Genomic DNA, 24,003 nt, shown 5'->3' on the forward strand with positions numbered 1-24,003 from the left:
CTAATGGACGAGTAGCGTAAATAGGCAGTTTACTCAGAGGTGGTGAAATACCTCTTAAAAATTAAATAAGTAATTAATTGTTTTTAAAATGCTTATTTATTGCTTTTATTTGGTTTGTCATTAAATTATATACACACAAGAACAGAAGATTATGTAGGAGATTGTCATCTTACAATTTGTACATAATATGTAAATTATTTAGCGCCTTTAACATTGGTTAGTGTCTGAATTACACAACCTAACATAAATAATCAATCTAATATATTATGTACCAAAATTAACCCCCATAAAATGGCAAATATTTATATATTATTCAGCAAAACCAAAAGTAAAAGTTACTGTGACTGAATAGGATAATACAAACTAGAAATGCCTTCCATGTAGATTTAAATAGAAACCAATGTCGCCACTTAGTACTGTTTGGTTCTAGCCCATTTAGCACGCGATCTGTCTCTTACACTTGCCTGACATTGTATATCGCCATTTCATAATGATGATGAAACACAAGATTGTATTTAAATGGTTTCATGATAAATCAACACATTGACAATTCAACACAACCTTTAAAAAGTGATATAAAGTCATTAGAAACGATGAAAAAAAAATTCAAACCTAACCTACTTAACCCAGTTAAAAAAGTTTTTGTTTCATCACTTTCCATGACTTTATATAACTTTTTAAAGAAATTTTTTAATGAATTATTATTTTGATGATTTATCCGGTCACCATTTAAATATGTCAAATTGAACTCCCGAGCAAATAAAAGTTTTTTTTTACAAAATTAGGTACTATAAAAAGTAAAAAAAAAAAAAAAAACTAAATAATTATGGAGCAATTACAATTTGTAATCTGAAATGATTACCACAAAGAGTGGATGTGTAAGATATTTAATAAAAAAAAAAAACTAGAATTACTTAATTCCTTTACTTTAAAAGCGCTGAAAGTAAATTATTAGGTACCTACTAAAAGGATAGATTACAGTAAAACCCGCATTGAAGGTTGCCTCTTTAGAATTTAAGTTTTTTCAATCCCTGAAAACTGAAATCAAAAAATGAACCTACAAAATATAAGGTTTTCATTTTCCATGAAATGAATTTATTTTCGGGTTCCTTAAAATACCTTATATTGCCGCGTACAGCTATTAGTAACACAATGCCATGCAAAAAAAGGTTGTAACAAATTACCATAGTGTACATCGCTGAGCTCACAAACTGCGCACCGAACGAGCATTTATAGGTGGCGTGCTGCGATCCGTCGATTGCCAATTTTTCGACGAACACAAAGGATTCGCAGTGTGTAGAACAAAGCTCTTTGACGGTAGTTCACAGTGACAACGCGATTGAAACGTGCAATTTCGTGATAAAACTGAGGAAATTGGGTGGACAATTGAATTGCGGTAAACTGGCGGGAACGGGTGCAAACAGAATGTTCGCTCTTTAATTCCTATAACATACTCAGAAACGTGAACGGCATCTGACCGTCCGACATCTGGACTTAGACATATGTAACAACATCTGCTAACTACCTAGCATCTTATTTTTCTCGTGGTACGAGTCAGCATACCGGTACCAAGAGTCGTACGATCATTTATACGCTGGGAGCCTTACCAGGGGGGCTGTATAGGGCGAGTCGTATTGGGCGAGCACAGAATTCTTAATGCTCATCGCCCTGAACTCACGGTTCTCATTCAATTGAGCCGTCGTTCAATTGAGTCGACTCTTTAAAACGAAAATATTGACTTGGTACCGCGGCTCCCGATGTTAACCCATTTCGGCTGGGTATTTTTTGCGCTGGCGCTATGCTAAGTCCGGGTGAAAATAAAGGCCCCATGCGAATTTCTTTAATTTGTTTTAAATCGTTAAAAATTTAATACTATATCTTCGAAAATAAATAAAATATTTTAATAAAAATTTCTACATAGTAACTCAGCATACCCAAGCTATAAAAGTACTAAACGAAAATCGAATATTATTTGAAATGTAACTCAATTAACCTTGTAATATGTTTATTATTGTCCGCCTATCGGTATTTGCTCATACCTGCTTTCTTTAAATACGCCCGACATCTCTTGCTCGCTTGCACATAGGAGTTGAGTGGGGGCGGAACGGAGAAAAAGATTCGAATCATGTTTCACGGTCATAAAAACCCTCATTCCAGGAATCGAATTATTTCACTAACAAATAATATACTATCCTTTTGTTGAAATACCGATGTAAACAAAAGGCACGAAAATAAATTAAAAAAAAGACTTGCATTACGATTCGATAATTATGTACATAGTTGGGACCTTTACAAAGAAATTGGTATATAATATGCATGTAAAAACATTGAATAATTCTGTCTTTTTTGCCATTGAAATGAGGCCGGCGCAAAAGGTAGAACTACCCTTCCCGGCCTTAGACATCAATCGACCGAATGGGTAGAACTACCTTTCCCGGCCGAAGTGTGTTAATAAAATGAGTCATGACTCATCGCTAGTATGGTGAACACAATACATCCACATATACAAGGGTTGCATTGTCTGTTGTGTTGCTAATTGTCTGTACGCAGATTAAGAGAGTTTCACTGTAAATTAATGGGAAAATGAATTATTGACAGTAATAATAACTAATCTACATACTTACTCTAGGTCGAATGTAAGCTTCGCATCCTTGTACTAGAGAGAGTATCTCAATAGTACAACATGTTTTTAATTAAACTTATTATTAGTCTTTAAAACGCTGGCCGTTTCAACACAATCTATTCCATCACGCTGCAAGTTTTGACACAATGTTTTAGTGATAGATCAAATATGCGACATCTACGTGCGGGAATAGCCGCTGATGGATCACATATGCGACAGCCGGCTGGTTCAGGTTACAAATATTTGAATTGATATCGTCAAGGAAGATATGTCATATAAAATGTTCACACACTTATGTAAAGGTGAGGAGTTGAGGGACGGAAAGTATTTAAGGTTTCCACAGCTTCAGCAAGCCATCTTCGCTGTAGGTGGCCAAGAGATTCTGGTGGGGGTGATGGGACAGTCCTATAACGGATTTTTCGTGAACCTGTGGAATAAGAAAATTATGTTTAATTCATTGGCTTATGATTCATAGCAATTTTGAGAAGAAGCAAGTGGTTGTATAGTTCAAATGGAAATACAGTAAAACTCGCTTAAGAAGTTCCCACTTAAGAAGTTTTCCCACTTAAGAAGTTTTCACGCTTAAGAAGTTTTGATTTTTGGTCCCTTGAAAATTCCATACAAAAAACACGATTTTTTCCCACATAAGAAGTTTTAGAGCTAAAACTGCTTCCCGCTTAAGAGGTTTTAGAAATCCGGCGGTAAAATCAACACAAACGAAATATTGTGTCGCAAAATATCTAAAATGAACCTTTTTCCAAGTCATAAATTGAAAGACGTTGACTGAAACCCATACCTAGTACCTGAGACCATAAAACCCTTTGTCGGCCGCCGGGCCGTAAGCCGTAACCTGCCGTAACCAATAAATAAACCAAATACCCCGTCTTCTAATCCCCTAACTAGGTAAAATAGCAATGGAACGAATAAACAATGCGGAATTATGTAACAAATATGCAAGCGTCTTTAAGGCCGAAATAACATGAAAGATTATATATATTTTTTTTTTTTTTTTATTTTTTTTTTTTATTAACGACAATTATAATTACAAAGATAAGTATATTATTCGCAGTCCTCCTCACTAGGTATTCCTGTTCCGAGGCGGACTGTAGGTTTTTGTATAGGTGTAGATCGTGATTTCCTTGTTAATTTCTACAAAAAAAATTTAAAAAATTGTCTTCACATTTGTTCAGTTCATAATTTTATTGATTTCCTCATCTTCATGTTTACTTAGCCATAATTTGATGTTGTTTTTATATTTTTGTGTCTCCGTTGTGTTTTTGAGTTCAATTGGCAGGGCATTATATAGTTTTGTAGCATGGAAATGATGATTTTTCTGGCCAAAAGACGTATTTAATTTTGGGATGTTCAATAGTTTTGAGGATTTCTTCCTTGTAATATAGTTGTGTTGGTCGGCAGGGTACTCATATTTTTCTGTAAATTTGATTAGAGCATTTTTTGAGTATAGTTTTATTATACTGAACACTTTAAAATTTTTAAAAATGTCTTTTGATGGAGTTCTTATGGGTACTTTAAGGATTATTTTTATTATTGCTTTTTGAGTTTTAATAAGCTGCTTCATGTGGATGTTTGAGGCAGATCCCCATCCAATAATCCCATATTCTATGCGTGATTGACAGAGAGCATAGTATACCTTATATAAATCATTTATACTTAGTACATTGCGTATATTTCTAAAGTAGTATATAAGCTTTGTGAGTTTATTTGTGATACTATTTATGTGGGAGTCCCATCGAAGATTTTCATCAATTTCAATGCCGAGATATTTTATACTTCTAGAGTGTATTATGGTGGGGCAGTGGCATGATTGCGTTTCGTTTTTTCCTTGACAATCATGTAATTTTAGAGCATAATCTTCAGCTGGTTGTCCTCTAGCCGTTATAGAAAACGTTAAATATTTAGTTTTGTTAACATTAAGTGTGAGTGAGTTTTGCATAAGCCATTTTTGCAGAAGGATAAGCCCGTTTTCAGCTTGTTTGTAGGTGGTTATCCAATCACTTTCATTAAATAAAATGACAGTGTCGTCGGCAAAACTAATGATTTTTCCGTTGGTGTGTAAGTTGCAGATATCATTTATATATATCAGAAATAATAAAGGTCCTAGGACACTTCCTTGCGGTACACCGTAATTGATTGGGAGAGGTTTACTTTTACACTTGTCAATTTTAACACACTGTGAACGTTCTGACATGTAACTTATCAGTAGATTTAGAGTTGTGTTTGACATCCCAATTGTTTTAAGTTTCTTGAAAAGGATTTTATGGTCTATCGTGTCAAAGGCCTTTTGCAGGTCTATAAAAATTGCCAAAGATTTATTTCCTTGGTCTAAGCTTTTTGTGATCGTATTTATGATATCGTCTATGGCGTCGGCAGTACTCAAGTTTTTTCTAAAACCGTACTGAGATTTCGATATTAGGTTATTATCTTCTAGGTACATCATAAGTTGTTTTTTTAGTACTTTTTCCAATATTTTAGAAAAGGTACTGAGAAGGCTTATTGGTCGATAGTTATTGATATCATTTTTACATCCTTGTTTATAAATAGGTATAACAGTAGCTTCTTTAAGGGATGTGGGAAATACGCTTTTAGCTATAGATAGATTGATAAGGTGTGTCAGCGGGAAGGTAATTTCTTCACTGAGATGTTTTATTGCATTGGTTGAGATTACATCATCCCCTGATGACACATTTGGTTTTAGGGAAGTAATTATGTTTTTGATTTCGTCAGCGGTTATTTGTTTGAAATTAAGTTCTCTTTCCAGATGTCGAGCTTCATTTGGTTTGTCTGCATCATTTTTAACACGTAATGTAATTTGTTTGGCTAATTTTGATCCAACATTTGTAAAAAAATCATTAACATGATCAAGAATTTTGTCAGGGTTTTCGGCATATAGAGTGGGAACCTTGTTTATGTTCAGTTCATCGATTTTTGATGTATTACTGGTGGATTTAGAATTCGTGAGTTCATTTATGATTTGCCACATTTTTCTGGGATTATCGTTACATGCTTCTATTTTATTTTTATAATAGGACTCTTTTGTGGTGTTTATGATGTTTTTGCAGATGTTTCTATATCTTTTATAGTATCGTAGCTTGTGTATATCATAAGGATTTTGTTTAAGTTTTTTATGTAATTCGTCTCTTTTTCTTATGCAGTTTATAATATTCTGTGAGATCCAAGGCTTTATGTGTATATTCTTGTGTGAAATTTTCTTCGTAGTTTTTTTGGTATTGGACACTATGTTATGTTGGATTTTATCAATGAAGCTATTCCACGCATCATTTGTGTTGTCAATATTTTGAATTTTTTCCCATTCAGTATTTTGCAAATTATGCTTAACGGCATTCCAGTTTGTTTCTGTTTTTTCAATTATAGACGGTCTATTTTGAATTTTCCTTGCTTTGTTTTGGTTTATTGCTAGGATTGTTGTAAAATGATCAGTTATTGTTGATTCGTATATGACAGATTGCGTATGTTTTTTAGTTTTACTCATTATATGGTCAATGCAGGTTTTGGAATTTTCAACTTTTCGAGTGGGTTCATTTATAAGACTTTTAAGACCATGAGAGGCTAATGTCTGCAGATATTCATTTTTTTGGGGGTGACCGTTATCGAGAATATTTATATTTAGATCTCCAATAAGAAAAACATTTTTAGTTTCTTTTTGTAGAGAGAGTACCTCATCCAAGGAATTAATAAAAGGATCCAAATTGTAAGATGAAGGTGATCGATAGATTGCTAGTATAGTTGATTCATTTCCAATTTTAATTTTTAGACAATTGGCATTTAATATTGTGGTTTCCTTCACTTCAGCTTTTATTTCATTTTTTACGTAGACAATTACGCCATCATTTTGTTTATTACTAATTAAGGTTGAGTAGGTAGTATATCCAGAAATCTCCATGGGTGAAGATTTCTTATTAATCCAACATTCAGTGAGAATTATGATGTCAAAGCGAAGTCCGATAGATTTTAGTAGAATTTGCAATTCATCGAAATTTTTATTTATGCTTCTTATATTTGTATGTAGAATTTTGAAGTAATTATTTAAAGTTGTTAAAATCTTTGGTTCAGAAGTAATTATTGTGGTATTCATTTTAGCAAACTAAATTATTAAGTGGATGGTAACGTTTTTTTTTCATATTTATTTTATATTAAATTATTTTCACTAAATCATCTAAGCGCTTAATGTAGATAATTTTTTCATTTTGTTGTTTCCTCAGCATAACTTTACCTTGTTTATACCAAACAAATTGGTAATTTTTTTCTTTGGCTATTTGTTTAGATTTCCAAAGAATTTCTTTGTGGTACGGGCTTAAATCTTCCCCAATGAAGATTGGAGATGTAGTCAGATCCTTGATTTCTTCATAATTTATCTCTTTCTTCTTTTCAAGGAGGAAATCTCTTTGTCTTTTTTCGCAAAAGGTAACAAGAAGCTTAGGTGGAGCCCCATTTCGTCTGTCTGGGACTCTGTTGACGTTATTTATATCAGTGTGTTTTAGATTGATTCCAGCTGCGGCAGCAACTTTCCTCACAATTTCAATAGGTTGTTCTCTGTTCTGTTGAGGAATTCCAGCTATTTCTAAATTATTACACCTTGAAGTAGTTTCAATGTCAGCCAGTCTGATTTCAAGTCTTTTGATGATATTATTTTTTTCTGTTAGATCTTTTTTAATATTTTGAAAGTCAGTTTGAATAACTTGGTTTATATTATTTGTGGCATCCATTTTTTTTATTAATTCATCATATTGAGCACTGATGAATTCCATGGATTTTGTAGTCTCTTTTGCCTGAGATTCAATTTTGATGAATAAATCCCTTTTCAAATTTTCAAATTTTTTATCAATGTACTCGATAATTTTGTCCATGTCTGGTTTTTCATCAGCGATTATTTGGTTTTTGCTACGAGTGTTTGACATCACTAAATTATTTGTTCAGAAATACCCCTCACAAATGTACATTTGAAAAATTAGTACTGGCAATAACTACTTAGTATTTATTGTTGGCACTCTTGCATAGACAATGACACTTGGCGTTTGAGGTTATGTTGTTTTAAGTAACTGTTTTTATGCACAGATATTACTTTTCTTTGGTATTATCCACTATTTATTTTAGATATTTAAAGCGTAGTGCGTTTATACTTTAATTGAAATGTTTTCTTTGTGTTTTTTAATCACTATTATTTATTTTTCGGTTAGATTATAAGGATCGCGGAAATTACTGATCGTAACACTACAGTTAACCATAGATTGTTAAACTCAACCTTAATGACAACGTGGGCTAGATCTACATTTGCATACATTTGACGCCTCCTTCAATAATCTTCCCTTTGATAATGAACATAGAGATGTTTCGTAATATTATTGTATAAAATTTTTATTCCATCGAATTTGTAAAACACGAAAAACTTTTGATAATCTATCGGATCACGGTTAATATGGAATATTTCACCTTTAAATACATAACAACATGACTATATGGCGGGGGAGATGGTAAAATATGCATTATAATTACGTTTTTTTCATTCAAACATCAAAAATTGCCGTGCATCATGTTTCATCTGACATTTGTCATAAATTAAGTTTGAAGGTTAGGAAATACATATGCATAAATTTAAAATGTAGATTGAAACGCATGATAACTAGAAGATGTATATATATATATTTTTTTTGACCGCTTGGATCATATGAGCTTGTTTTCACGACAATTTAACGTAGGTAGACATAGGAATGACGTATGCCCCGGACTCGAGTTATTAAATGGCTAAAATTGAATCCCACTTAAGAAGTTTTCCCACTTAAGAAGTTTTTTTTCCCCGGTCCCTTGGAAAACTTCTTAAGAGAGTTTCAGTGTAATCGATACAAGCAATATTGGTTCGAACGATAAGTTATGTAAAACTAGTACGACCATTGACAAGATACATTTTAAATACTACTTTATCTCCTATCCTTAATTCTGACAAAGGTAAAGTTTCCTTGCTCTGCTTACTGCTAAATAGGCTCAAAGTACTGAAGTAACAATTTCTTTCAACTTAATTAGTACAAGAAACAACCATTTATGTTGGAGAACATTTAATTGTATTAGGTTCTTAATTATTTCCATTATTTGGGCGCATTGAAACAAAACCTTTCGGCAAACGTCATCTCATACTAACAAAATCCAAGATGGCGGTACAAGATCTTTTGACCAGGAAAATTTTAAACATCGAATAAAAACGGAAATAACGCATCTTTTACCATCTTACAAAGTTTTGTTTTTCGATCCTAATAATAATAAATTATATATTTTAGCCGTGAAAATGTCAAATCATACCCACTTAAGAAGTGTTTTTTTTTTGCCCGGTCCCTTGGAAAACTTCTTCAGAGTGTTTCACTGTAGTTTTTCTTACAGTAATTAAGTTGAAACTTGAGAGAAAAAGCGTTTTTAAAATAATTTGTGTGCTTTAATAATTACGCCTGTGTGGAGTTCATGTAAAAAAAGTGGAGTAAGGAAACATTAACCTGAAAAGTTTCTAACCATTTTATTAATATATTTTTTTCATTTTATTCCGACAATCTTTAAATTTACTCATAATAAATTTAACTATCTTTGGTCTAAGTTGACTGGTTACTGGCAAATTACATCTAAATTGACGTTACATTAAAATACTAGTCCAAAATAAGTCAATAACTAAAATATAAATAATTGTATAAAAGAAAATAATTTTTTGAACTATGTATTTCCATAATGTAACATTGCAAGAAATGGATCAGTTTTAGTTGTTTTTCTTTAAATATTTTTGACGATCTTTACTAAACTTACAACTTGCGCATTTGATTGAGGATAGCTTAGACTGGCGGGTGATGTGTTCAGATCGTAATGGTGGTCTATTAGGTATCACTTACAAGTGTTAACGGTCCACAAAATGAAAATATACTTACTTTAAATGTCCGACATCCACAAGATTGAATTTTCAATAATAATAATTAGTAACAATAAGATAATTTGAATTGTTCAAATAATGTATTAAGTCGACACCGGTTCAGCAGATTTTTGCTTTTGGATTCTCGATTGATACTTACGGTGAGAGTTCTCTCCAGCTTCCCAGAGCTGGTGGAGAAGCAGTACAGCACCAGGTCCTCACCAGCGCAGTAGATGAACTCCCCGCGCGGAGACAGGCATGCGCACATCAGGGCGCCACCCTCGCGCTTACCCGTGGAGAACGATCGTACTATCTGCAGACACAATATTTAAAATTAATTTATTTGTTAGAATAGTGAAAGGGAACTCTTAGGATGGGTTGTTTTACAGAAATTCAAATGTAACATTGTCATCAAATGGCCATTCAGCACCATTTTTTTTTTTTTACATTTGGACAAAGGTCCCCATTAAACACCAATTCTAGATGCGTTTCAGCTTTCTAATAAATTATCTCTTCTGCTGATCACAATTTGTTCAAAAGCTGAAACAGACTTTTAACTTTCAACTGTCAAAAAAAACAAAATGGCGCTCAATGGCCATTTGACTTAGTCACATATGAATTTTTGCAAAACAACTGGGCCTTAGATTTTAAGAAGTTGGGTTACAATATACACTGTTTTTATTAACCTTATCGACACAACCGCAAAAAAGTTATAGACTTGTTTGCTGATTACTTCATAACGGTCTTTACAAATGAACTTCCAACACAAGATGTTAATTTTTTACCTGCGGCTGATGCACACACGTAATTTGGAAAGTCAAGCCCTCAAATCAAGGATGATACACGCGTGTGTAAAATATAATTTGACAGATATTGACAGGCAGTCCAACGACGATATAAGTCACTATCAGACGAGCAAAAAAGTGTAAAATACGGTGAGGGTAGTGAAACAATTAGAATGGTACCAGGGATGGAATATCCTATATGATCCTCGATCCCCAACTGACGAAGAATAAGAAACTAAAATCACATCAACAAGAGTGTATTACCTGTCCCTGCATGTTCATGATGACGATAGTGTTACTCCGGTTACACACTACAAAGTGGTCAGGGTTCTTGGGCACCAGGTGCAGGGAGTTCACGGCCAGTTCCGCAGCGCCCAGCGGTCGGAAGGTATTGCTGCATTCAGTTGTCTTTACGGACCAGACCTTCACGGTTCCATCGGATGATGCACTGGAATTATTACGACACGTATAATACAGGAAATTCGACTGACGGAAATTTTAAAAACACATTTTGGGACAACACATTGTTGTATTTCACAGCTAACTCTGTGAAGTGAGAGATGCTCATATGAATGTAGTTACGCCAGCCAGTCCAGAATTTTGAAAAAAAAAGATATTGTTGTCATCCGACAGATTAAGGTCAATTCTATGTTCTACCAAGCCTGAGGCTGCTTTCATACAAAAATTCATAGTAATCGCCATCCGCAATGACATTTACCTATTCAACAGAAAACGTTCACGGCGCTTGTAATTACATGAAGTTAATTTTTATTAAAGTTAAAGTTCTGTGAACATTCTATTTAAGCTATGTTCACCAGTCCTAAGGACGTGCTGTTTCACAGCATTTGAACAATTCATAAAATTTTAAAGTGAGTTTTCAGGTTTTGTAAAGGTTCTATTCAAGTTTTGTGAAACAACTGGCCAATAGACATTTTTGCAACCTTGAGGTTGCTTCAAGACAACAGCGCGGGCGAGTCTAAATACACATACATTCTCAAATACTGTGAAAAGCGTAAAACACACTGGAGTGTGGAAGCGATCTGTAAACCGTATCCAAGATTGCTAGAACGTACGTTCTTTCCGCGCATGCGCACTGAGACCCGCAAGCCAGTATCTTCATCAAGTTTATTCGATATTAATGACAGCATCCAACGTACACAAACTGTCTTTAATGCTCATATGTATAATGCACAGAATCGTATACTCTATTACTAATCCATTGGATTGTATGCGCGCGCTGCTTTGACAGTTTGCTTTGAGCTTGAATACTGAAGTCGAATTTTTATTGAATATTATTAACCTACGATTTACTTTTTAATCATAATTTAAATAAATAAAAATGAGTACCCAAAATAACATGGATACTTCGCCAACGTGTTCTAAATGATAAAAGTAAATTGTGTGGTTGTATAATTGAATAATTAATGCAAAAAAGATTTGTGTCTCGGCCATTTGCGGAAAAAAAACTTATTCTGGATATTGGAAATATTGAGTTATGGAGATTAATGGATTTATGGAGATAATTTTAGACAGTACCTAATTGTATCTTGTTCGTGGGCTGGCGTCTAGATGTGCATATTTGATATCAAGTATGTAGTAAGTATGAGTATAAACATTTGATGACCAGCATCACCAGACTGACCGTCTCTGGTGTCACAGGTAACATCTAAATAATATAGGTATATAAAAACACAAGCGTATTTGAATGCAAAGTTGGGTCAAAATAGCAATTGGTGAAGAACTTTCGAAGATTTAAGATTTTGAACAAACACACATTTACATTTTTATTTATATAGATAGAATGAAAATTATTTTTAGGTACTAAGTTTATTATAAAATATAAATTATGTACTCAAACAATATTTATCGGAATTTTCGCAGACATTTCGGACAAAATTTTCTTCAAACACATCAGACGCACAAAGCTATCACGTGCAATAGACGAAACATCTTTTGGCGTGCCTAATGGGTAAAACCGACACTTGCATAGCAAGCGTGGCAAGAAGTAACGACGCTCTTCTGTGGAAACGGGACGACGCTTCATTCGGCCAGCCTCGTGATCGTCGGCGCTTTCCGCACGGCCGCCAAACTCCGCGCAGTATAATTGCTTCTATTCTCACTAAAATTGGTAATGGATCTTCTAAATGATGATGAATTTTTAATTTGTAATATATTTCTTTGTGTACATTTTAATAATAATAATATAATTTATTTATTATCAAAAATATAAAAACTTGTTTACTTTCATTTTCACTTCCTTCAATGAAAATCAATTTCGATGTTTCAAATCTGCCATGCATCCAGTGACGGCCATTTTTTTTTAACATAACCAACACTTTGTGGTAAGGAAACAGCTTCAGCATGGCTTGCAAATGTAATATAACATAATGTGGTGGCTATTTTCTCCTAGCGTTCCAAAGGTTAAATAAGTTTTACAAATAGATTAGAATAAACAGGATTCCTATCATTCTTTTTTAATGATAAACTAAAGTTTATAAGACAAGGTTTTTATGCATACCACAAAGGATAGGAAATTACATAATATTTTTTTCACCTGTAAACTACCAAATTTATATTTGTAGGAAAGGCTTTGTTAGTGCTGAAAAAAATATAATAAGCAGTAATTATCGATTGAAGTACTTGAACATATTGAATTATTTGTCGGGTTGGGAATAAGTCGACGTAGATCAGTGGTCCAGAGCACCTGACCGGACACCGGAAGATGCTGGTTCTATTCCCATCGGCGGCATTTATTTTAACTCGGGAGATATTTTCAATTTGTATGGATATTTCAGGCGAGTAATTAATGCTTATAATAATTAAGATTAGTATCTTTCGTTCCCCAATTTCCATCTGCCTCACATCATTTCTCAATATTATTATTTATTGGATAATTTGTATAGCGCCGCTTTTGTGAGATATCACCTCAGGGGCGCTTGAATAATGGGGTACAATTTAGCAGGTTCAGGCGTTGGGACTGTTGTGTGGTCATCACATAAAAAGAGAGTTACCTGAGTAAATTGTGACCATCAGATGTAAACACCACTTCATTCACAAAGGATGTGTGTCCTCTGAATTCCTTGAGGGTTTTTCCAGACTTCAAGCCGTGAATTCTGAAATAAAAACCATTGAAATTCGATATTTAATAAAGTCACACATTGCACCAAGAAAAGTCTATTCAAATTTTAGATACTTTTACGACATTCAAAAAGATTTGGAGTGACAGAGGCATGCCGAAGACCACCGAGATGAGAATGGTCCAGGTGCTGATTTTCCCCATATTTCTAAAGAATGTGAAAACTGTCGATGGAAATGGATTAAATATGGTGCTTGAGAAGAATGCTCAGAATTCTATGGGACAGTCAGGCATGCAAATCTATTTATTCTGGAATGGTCAACTGTTCCTACAGCATATCCTAAAGGGCTGGTTACAAGTACACAGTGCAAGCTGCTGACCTGATGGTAGACAGCTACTGACATAGTATACTCACCTCGACTGGTCACATATTGAGCATAGCTGCCATGGCACCGGCAAGTAGCTACTGCCCGAGACTGCAGTCAAGTGCGAATTATGATTATTATTATGGGCCTGAACATACGAGCCTCTGATCTTTCGAAAATCGTGCGAGTGACGTGAAATCAGCTGCCTTGTGACGTGGTGGGAGAAGGCGAGTGGCGAGTGAAAATTTGTAGTAATGCGGATGCGAGCTACTGACCGACTCGCACATCGCAGTAAATTCTATAATGCGGTCACAAGCTGCGAGTAGCTGCACTGCAGTAACTCACATGGCCAACTTGCACGCTGGCACACAATTTGTAACCAGCCCATAAGATACTTTAGACATGAACTAAGAACTCCAATCCGAAGAAGCTCATGGTCACTGGAAAAGCAGAAGGCGTGACGAGAGGAAGGATCTCCGATGCATTGGAGTGATATATCTTCGGCTTTCCATATATCCCAGAACCCAGGATATAAGGAGTGGAGGAGTCAGGTTCGTCAGGGCAAATGAAGTGGGTGAATAACATACCTGATGGAGTGATCGAAGGAGGCGGACAGGACCTGTGAGTTGTCCCTGGAGAACTGCAGACAGGTGACTCCCTTGACGTGGGCCTTCTCAAACTTGCGTTGACACTGGCCCGTAGCTACTTTCCAAATCTAAAAAAAATAACTAAATAATAAAATTTTAATCACAAAAAACAAACCTGCATGAGGCATTGGAAAAAGGTGTAAATCTTTTACAATTCGAATTTCTAGTGAAATATATTCAGCTCAAAACCTTATTTTCATCAAGAACTATAGAGAAACAAATGAAAAATAAGACAAGCTAACATATTTTTTCTCCCTTTAAACCTTCAGTACTCTCAACACTTTTGTTCAGTTTGCAATGTTTTCTGTGTATTTCAAATGCGCTATATTACATCTTATTTTTTAATTTTCCGTAAAAAATAAATCCTGTTTTTAGAAACTAGATAAAATCATCTTTCCGGTGTATGCATTTAAAATAAACATGATTATTTCTAAATAATAAAATTTTAATATCAAACGAGAAAAATGTTGTCAAAAACGCTAACCACATTTTTACTTAATTTTTTATGAATTTGTAAGAAAACTGTACCTTTACTTTTATCTCGTTCATTTAATAAAAAATAAGTTTTAAAACAAACCGATTGTTACAATAGCAAATATGAATTATAAATTTTGGCTCTTTTTTGGATTTTATTAATGGCATCCAGTATAAATACATATTTGAGGCAAACTAGAAAGAATTATAATTTCTATTTCTAACACCAAAAAAATTATGTATTTCCTAAAAATACTTTTATAAATTATGAATGCATGGTCATATATGATCTAAAACACTGGAGGGGCTAAAAACAATGTCAATGAAAATTCGTCAAAAGAAGCAAAGCTAACAGTTTAATATCAACTCTGATGAACAAATGTGTCCATTCTGGAAGAGCTAGGAATCCACAATAGGCTTTCAAGTATTTTGGACATGTTGCTCGCATGTTACTGAAGACTCTAACGTTGAGAAACTAGAGACGAAGGTCACCAATGTGCTGGAGTGACCAAGTATCACTGTCGTCCAGTAAGTCGGTGTTCTCGGCTCTCGATGCAGCGCAGAACCGCAAGGAGTGGAGGAGACTTGACCACCATGGAAATTGGAGTCACAATCCTTAGCAATGAGGATGTTACATTTAAGATTTGTAACAAGGTGTGTGTGCATCACTTACATCGCATCTATGGTCTTGGTGAGTGGGACCTTTAAGTACCTATACATTGTTATTTTGCTATTGGTCAAATTGACAGCCCTGGAATTCTGACTTGGAGAGTTGCCAAACCTGAGGGAGCAAGGATCTGTGATTTGAATTGGAAGCAGTGGCCATTCTTTGATCACCAGCCCAGAGCAGCGGGCATTCCTCTTGGCTGAGGTTCGACGAACACATTCGCCAATTTTTGTGAGCATCAGCTTTGCATATGGAGCATTGACCATTGGATTGATGGAATCGGATGGCATCGGCCGATCCTCATTGATTAAGAGGGACCCTTTTGGAGACCAGCAGCGTGAGGCTGTTGTTGCATTGGACTACAAGATTATTTTTTGGATAAATTATAAACTGGTAGTTGCTGTGAAGAACAGGAATCTACTACATACTTCGCATCAAGAACGAACTGGTATCACACCTTCATTTTACCAATGCAAGCCCTTTGCCAGACAGATTATATAGTAGGATGCTAATTAATTTCTTTTTTATTATGTCTTTTTTGTGGTAATACATTTTTAGTATTCTTAAATATTTTTTTTTATTTCTAGATAATAAACCCATCCTTACTTTTATTTGTTGCCACTTAATCCCGCGGTAAGAAGGAACCAATTTAAAAAGAATATGGGAGTGATGCTTGGAGCTGGCAGATTCCTTGGACATCAAGTGGACTCAGTGCAGAAGAAATGAGATTCAAAGCGTTTATAACAATATTAGGAATGCGAAGATTCAAAAATCCTAAAAGAATACATACAATGCCAATGCAAAAAGAAGTTGGGGATGCTCGAGGAAGTAAGCACGATCAAGTAAACAAAATATTTTCGTCAGGTCATGTCAAGGATTGGTATAACAGACTGAGATTGAAACAAGGACTGTGCTCTAGGACAGACATGTGTGGCGGTCTATCTTCTCTGCTTATCCGTGCAAAGGTTGTTACCTTGATCTTTCCATCATGAGATCCGCTGGCCAGCAGGTCCGAGTCCCTGCTGAAGGCCACGCTGAGCACGGCCTGCTCCATCATCATGAAGCTGTCCTGCGCCTGGTACTTGAGGTCTTTCCGGATCTTTCCCGTGGTGAAGTTCCACACCTCGATGAAGCCGTCCACCGAACCAGTGACCAGGTACTGACCATCTGGTGAGAACCTGCAAAAATACGGAAATTTGAATATTTATCAGCGCAAATACTATACATGTGTCACTTAACACTTTGATGGACAGAGATGCTGCACAGCGGCCTAACGGCAGGACCAATTCGTACACAAGGCTGTACGGTATCATCGATTTTCAAAATATAACATCTTCAATAGCTATGATTTAAGATTTTCACGGCCAAAAGTATTATTGTTATTTGTTTTTGGGGTGTTATGCCGTGTTGCGCTAACTCCTTCTTTAGCCAACGTTTCGGACAGCATTGCAGTGTCCATCATCAGGGCAGATGTGTTATTTGAGGTTGTGTTAAAATGTGAGCTTATGTATGAGGATGTGATACCGTGTTGCCAGCTCCAACCCTCTGAGCTAACATTAACGTATAATTTTTAAAGTGGTTTTCTTCGTTTAGCTCTGGTGAAGCCGTCAATTACCGGATACCAAGAACTATTGAGCTTAGCTCCATCGTCTCTATTAATGTTTACAGAATAATTAATTTTTTGAATAATAAAGATTATTAAATATAAAATGAAATTTGTTGTAGAATTGAGAAGTGGAAATGCTTTTCCACTTTGAACGCAGGTTGATAGCCAATTGTGCATGAAAATAAAATAGATTTTGGGTTATGTAGTTCATTATTCATTATGCTATTTTTGTGTTTATTTTCCTTTTTATGTTTGCGCACTTCGATGCCCAAGGCACATATGACAATTTATTCAGAAAAAATGCTAGTACCGAGAATTCATCAATAATTTAGTTGGAACCACACTGTAGACACCGCAAGTAGCACAGGATGGACGGCTGACAGTAGAACGAATATGTAATCTCTATCCTGTTAAATTATAAAAATCGCCCTCAAGCGAGAACTGTTGTTTGATAAAATCTGAATTCCTGCCCGCTAGTTATTTGGCCTTAATGTTCTACTATTGTTGTAAAATGAAAAAAAAAATTATTTCACATACCTTGCACACTCCACGTGAGACTTCTGTCCAAATTTGATGACTTTAGACTGCTGCGTCGGATACTGCTCGTCTTCTTGGTCCCTGATGGCTGCCTTACCTCGGAACAAATCGATGGTGGTGCCTGGAAAGTGTAAATATACATTAGGGTGTGATACTAACAGGTACGTGGGGTACTTAGAACTGAACTGATTGAAGACAGGCAGTATTAAATCCAACACAGGGAATGGGAGATCTGAACCTCAGAACTTTGCAAGAGGTGATGGTAGGATTGCTTCAATAACTACCCAGATAAACGTGTATTGGATTATGGAACACGGTACATATAAAATCATACACAGGAACAAGCACTAATCCTGCCGATTATACTGATATGCCTCCGTCAGTATTTGTATGCCATTACATGATCTCAGTATACTGACGTCAGTAATGTTGCGAGGATCTCGCACATGACGCTTTTAATGTAATGTATCTGAAAAGAAAATCCTGTATTGCTATTATTTTGGTGCTCGGTACAAAGAAACGAGTGGAGCGTAAACAATGGGTGAAGAAATGGCTTCTCGAAAAAGAAAAACTCTCACATTGAATTTAGTGGATGAAATTTTGCTGACTGATCCACAAGATTATAAAAATTATTTTAGGATGACCAATGAGAATTTTAACAAGTTGCAAGATATGGTTACTTCATATATTTTTAAACAAAATGCAGCTATGAGAGCTTCGATCACGCCAAGAATTTTTTTTTCTTTATCTCCACGTGACCGGTAGAAGCTTTGAGGATTTGAAGTTTTCGACCATTCTGTCTACAGCAGCAACAAGCCATGTAATATTGGACACAGCCCGATTTCTCTTGAGCGCATTTTTGTAGTCCTTGTGAGTTGTGTTCCACAGCAGATCACGTGTTTCATATGCCCAGCGTAGCTGGTGGCTTTTGAGCACCACGCACTGCAGACAAGGCAGCATGCAATGCGCATCAGTAATGTCGTCAGTACATCAGTATTTTACAATACACGTGTCAGTATTCGCATCAATCTTAGAAAGGGGCAGTATTTATTTGAATTACTCAATTCAATTTTTTTTTAAAAATATTATCTTCAATGTTGCCACCACAATAAAAATAACGTAAAAATTCTGACCAGGAGGAAGCAATCCCTGGTGTTGCTGCCATTTGAGTGCCTGCCCGAGCAGGGCTAGTAACCTGGAGGAGGGCACCACAGACACCTCTCCTGCCAGGGCGGCCGCGATGGCAGCCCTACGGCGCTCCTTGGTGGCACCCTCAGGATACGCCTCGCGCGGGTCCCAGTATGAACGGGCCAGCAGGTTTTCTGGAATTAGAAAAAAAAAGGATTTTTAATTTTGGTAAGTAAAGAAATGTGTGAAAAAAATATTATCATGTAAGGTGAATCATAAAATTTATAAATTATATGTGCTGAAGGTATAAGGGCTGAAAAAAGTAAAAAAAAAAAAAACACCGGCCATGCATGATTTTTAACTAATCAATAACTCGCTAACCAATAGGATGCATGATCTGGGCAACAAGTTTGAGGGTACTATTGATATACAGGATTTTCCAATAAGAGGTGTTATTTTGAATAGCCCACTATTTCGGTAGATGTTACTTTTGAAGCTGTCATTTTTTGACATTTGACAAGTAAAAACAACGCCATCAATAAAAATGGAACGATACACGCTTCAACAACGCATTGAAATTATTAAAATTCACTTGATTGAATCAAATGCAAATCATCTTGAGTGATGAGGCCCATTTCCACCTCGGTGGCTTCGTCAACAAGCAAAATTGTCGCATCTGGGGCTCGGAAAACCCAAGAGTTATTGTTGAAAAGCCTCTCTATCCTCAATGTGTGACTGTTTGGTGCGGTTTATGGTCTGGCGGAGTCATTGGACCTTACTTTTTCGAAAATGAGGCTTGAGCAACAGTTAAGGTGAATGTATTGCGCTATCGAGAGATGATTAATGATTTTTTATGGCCGGAATTGGATGGTATTGATCTGGACAACGTTTACTTTCAACAAGACGGCGCTACGTGCCACACAAGCAACGAAACCATTGATCTTTTACGATTGAATATCAAAATAACACCTCTTATTGGAAAACCCTGTATTTACTGACTCCATTTATAGAACTAAGCGTAATCTATACCAGCACTTTGTTGAATCCTAAAAATTATAGTAGCGTTGGTAATGCAGTTTTAGTGATTTGTCTTATATGTTGAATTGTTCTAGTTTCTATTTTATTTTATGTTACTGTTTTACTAATATTGTTTCATATTTATTTTATCAGTTTAACATTATGCTTTAAAAACTTTGTGTCTAATTTTCCATAGCTCACTAGGTATATTCTGTTCTTATAATAGATGAAAAAGCACAGCTGGACGTAAAAACAAAATAAAAATATGCTCGTTACAGCAGGCAGACTGCACTGTGGCACGGTGTACCCTGTAAACTGAGTGTACAGCAACGGAGCTGAATGGAATTATCTAGGACCATAAGGGAAAGGTTAATAATAATATCAACAGACAGTGAAATGCTAATTTTACCCCTGCTTCAGTGACTAAGTTTTAGTTAAAACTTGAAATAATCTGTCACTCTGGCATTAATTAATTTATTTGGGTCTTAGTAACCTATACTTTTATTATTATTTTAATTACCTAGATGAATATATCTTTCAGCTTCCTGCTGCTTCAACATAATCATGGGGTCTGTTTGCCTCAGAAGAGACCTCGCAGCACCAAGTTCTCTTAATTCGATCAACTCCAACACAACCTGTTCATACAGGTCTATCAGCTTCTTATCGGGCAGTTTGAGGGACTGAATTGCCTTCAAAACTGTATCCCAATGTCCGTTGTTGATATCAGCGCAAAACCCGTCGACGCTGTCCACTGTATTCAAGGAAACACCCGTCTCCTCCTAAAAAGGCATTTTTAGGTTATGTTTTGTCAAATTTGATACCGCATCCAAAGCGAATGATACTCACTTGTAAAGTCTGTAAGGTTTTTGTCAGATTTGACTCTTTCAGATACTGCTGTATGAGACGAATAACGCTGTGGAATAAGCACAAATGCATGATGAATATAAAAACTAAGACCAAAAGATGTACAATTTTGTTAATCTTGATTTGTTACGTCCAAACTTACTCAGCTGATTCAATTTCGATTGCCATTGCTGTTTTTAGAAGTTAAATGCTCTAAATGGTAGTTTAATGTGATTATTGTAGTAATATTAAATGTTTTTAAAGAAAATTATTTGCTTTAGTTGTTCAAAACCGAAAACGACAATGACCATAGATATATGACAATCACAATCACAATGACATTGAGCATACCATAGATAAAAGCATAGATGTTCATGGATATATGCAAGGTTCATGGAAAATGTATTTTAGCCCGCCGTCCCACGAATCGGTAAGCAATCCACATAAACCAAATGCTGCGAGACCCTGCGTAGAAAATTAAGTTCCGCTATAGTAAGGTAACGGTCTGTTACGCAGTTCAATGTGGAACTTTTCTGCGCAGAATATTAAGCATATTATTACAATTCTCATCGTATTAGTCGTATTTGAGCGTCAACGGAAAGAACGCTACCACGTTAATATACCCTAGGTATTTACAATAGCTGGACTTTCTATAACAAATCAACTTAAACATGTGATAACTTATTTCCTAAAAAATTTGCCAATGAAGAAAACGTTGTTTTTTGTGACTAATTTTAATAGCTTCAATGAAAGCAGAGAACAATGGTCATATATTAGAGATGGACTTAAAAAATGGAGGGAAATTTAAATCCAGCGTACTCGATGGGCTACCCTTTAGTTAATGAATGTGAATGAGTAGATTTGGGGAATGTGTGAAAGTGTGAACTCGTGCGAACAGCTTCACAAAAGGGAACTGACAAATTATTTTTTAAACTTGCATACCGCCTGTCGTTATTGACACAAGACTCCTTCGTAAATTAAGGACAATTTATTAGAATTAAGCAAAATACCACTTTTTTCTAATTTTAAGAATTAATTAACTTCCTAATAAAGATTAATTTTACTAGAATTAAGCATTAACCCCACTAATTTGTTTTATTATGATAAATGTTCCTACCTCATGCAAAACATTGAACGTAGTATTAAGACTCCCCAAATAGTTATATCAACGCGAGTGGTGTGTCTACAAAGTGGCAAAAGTGCGCACAGCAGCACACTTACAACGGCACCCGCCCGGTGACGTGTTTATTTATGACCATTCCATACAAATCAGCACCGGCCAAGAACCGTACCGCTAGCGTCAAAACATCGAATAAATTAAACTTTATGGCAATACCGATAATAACTGTCACTGGTTGTCAAAGTTCAAAGTCAATAACAAAACAAAGTAGGAATGCGATTTATTAATTTAAATGTTTTCATTAGGACGAAGCACTTTAAATGCTTTTAGAAGCGAAAAGGGTTTTCCTTCTGGTGCAGTGGAATTTATTCAGGCAGTGAAAATGTTTGCATGACCAACATTTAACACATTTTTCGCAATATGTCGTACTTCTACTTAAAGCCAATCATGGGAAACATCTCGTTACATTTACTGGAGGAGTGTGTCATGCAAAGATGGCAGTACTTTCAAGATTCTATAGAAGAAACAAGTAAAGGCTTTTCTCAGTACATAATCGAGGGAAGTACCTATGATAACATTGGTCACTTTATGTTGACTTTTCTCTCAAAATTTTCCAAAGATAAAAATTTAATTAATATTGTAACACAGACTGAAGAATCTTTGTTTTATAAACGTATCCAATGTGCATCTCCGACTGATTTGAGAATATTGTGTAAACATATTTTAAAGGTTACAAATGATTCGCATCCAGAGGTTCCGCCGTATTTTGACATTTTAGGAAAACTCTGCAATAAAATGGTGATAAAACATATAGCTCAGCATGTGTCAGAAGAAAGCCACGATATTGAATGCAATACATATTCGATAGACTCTCATTTCAAGATGTGTTTACCCCTAGTTGCTACCAGACAGGTGGAACTACACAATGGCGTTGCAACGATACCGTGCGGAAAATGGAAGATGTTTTTAAAAACACTATTTCGCATACACTTAACATATCGAAATAATAACATAAAATTTACTGACTCTAACAACATTGACCCAAGATGGAGAGAACTTATTTTAAAATTAACCCAAACAATGTGCAATAATTCCAACGTCGGTAAAACTGTTTTAAAACATACCGAAATAGATGAAAAATCAAAAATATTTCCCCCATGCATGAAAAATTTGCATTCCAGCTTGCGAAAGAAGCACAGACTCTCTCATGATGAGAGATTCAGATACAGTCTTTTCTTGAAAGATATCGGAATGCCGATGCAGCAGTCTTTATACTTTTGGCAGAGAGAATACTCCAAACCTTGCCACCAGAAATCGGCTTGCACCCACCAATGGGATAAAGATTCAAGCAAATACATTTACGGGATTCGTCACTTGTATGGATTAGAAGGTTCCCGTAAGAACTATTGCATGGTTGGATGCGGTACAATCCAGGCTAGGGCATCAAACGAAGGTGGCTGCCCCTTCAAACACTTTGACGAAGAAGATTTGAAAAAGCACATTGAGTTGAACTTAATAACAGGACAAGACTGGTGTGATATTTTACAGAGCGTTAAACTTAAAAAACCCACTCTAGCTTGTAACTTGTACAAAAACGCAATAATTTCGCATATTAAAAATAATAATTCGCCATCTTCTGCACATACTGTATTGACAACTAATTCCCCTGTTAGTTTTTTTAATGAAATAAATGCAATATTTTAACCAAAACTTTTTATTAACCTTTCCAATACGTAATTACTAATATTTTTTTCTTCTTCTGGTGCGCTCTCCTATCGAAGGTTGACTATTAGGGAAATCTTAAACCCGCAGGCTGCAACCTGGATTAACTTAACCAAAAATTGCACTCGTACCAGTTGGAAGGTGCGGATGTTTCAAAAGCATAAAATATGGCGACTTCCTCCATTAGGTTTTCCGTCAATCTTCCACTGGACTTTCAATGGGGTAATCTTGTCTTTAATATCAATGAAAAATAGATATTTGTAGTACCTGAATATGGTCATGCCCCTAAGAGCACTGTTGTGACCTTTCTTTCTGTTAAATTTACTGCTTATAAGAAAAGGGGAGGTTTTTTTATTTATTTTTTACACCCGCTAAACTGCCAAAACAGTTTGTCAGCATACTGTCCATAAATATACCATACTGCCTATTATTACTGCCGATCTATCAATAGTTTGTCTCTTTACTGATTTTTTC

The 24,003-nt window shown here is 35.4% G+C and overlaps 2 protein-coding genes across 2 annotated transcripts; one reads left to right on the top strand and one right to left on the bottom strand.

Moving 5' to 3' along the window:
• Positions 1-104: 104 nt before the first annotated feature.
• On the bottom strand, positions 105-21,001 carry Smu1 (Smu1 spliceosomal factor). Its single transcript, XM_089639698.1, has 11 exons — positions 20,851-21,001; positions 20,691-20,757; positions 20,365-20,623; positions 18,833-19,021; positions 17,700-17,820; positions 16,530-16,734; positions 14,356-14,483; positions 13,339-13,440; positions 10,592-10,775; positions 9,703-9,855; positions 105-3,050 (listed from the first exon to the last, which is right to left on the bottom strand). The coding sequence occupies exons 1-11, from the start codon at positions 20,874-20,876 to the stop codon at positions 2,952-2,954; spliced, it is 1,533 nt and encodes a 510-aa protein (XP_089495824.1). The 5' UTR covers positions 20,877-21,001; the 3' UTR covers positions 105-2,951.
• Positions 21,002-22,040: 1,039 nt separating this feature from the next.
• On the top strand, positions 22,041-23,511 carry LOC149418158 (uncharacterized). The gene has a single exon (XM_089639895.1). The coding sequence runs from the start codon at positions 22,228-22,230 to the stop codon at positions 23,509-23,511; it is 1,284 nt and encodes a 427-aa protein (XP_089496021.1). The 5' UTR covers positions 22,041-22,227.
• The last annotated feature ends 492 nt before the right edge of the window (positions 23,512-24,003 follow it).

Source organism: Hesperophylax consimilis, chromosome 14 (assembly GCF_061612785.1).
Source record: "Hesperophylax consimilis isolate HC1 chromosome 14, BYU_Hcon_1.0, whole genome shotgun sequence".
NCBI classification, from domain to species: Eukaryota; Metazoa; Arthropoda; class Insecta; order Trichoptera; family Limnephilidae; genus Hesperophylax; species Hesperophylax consimilis.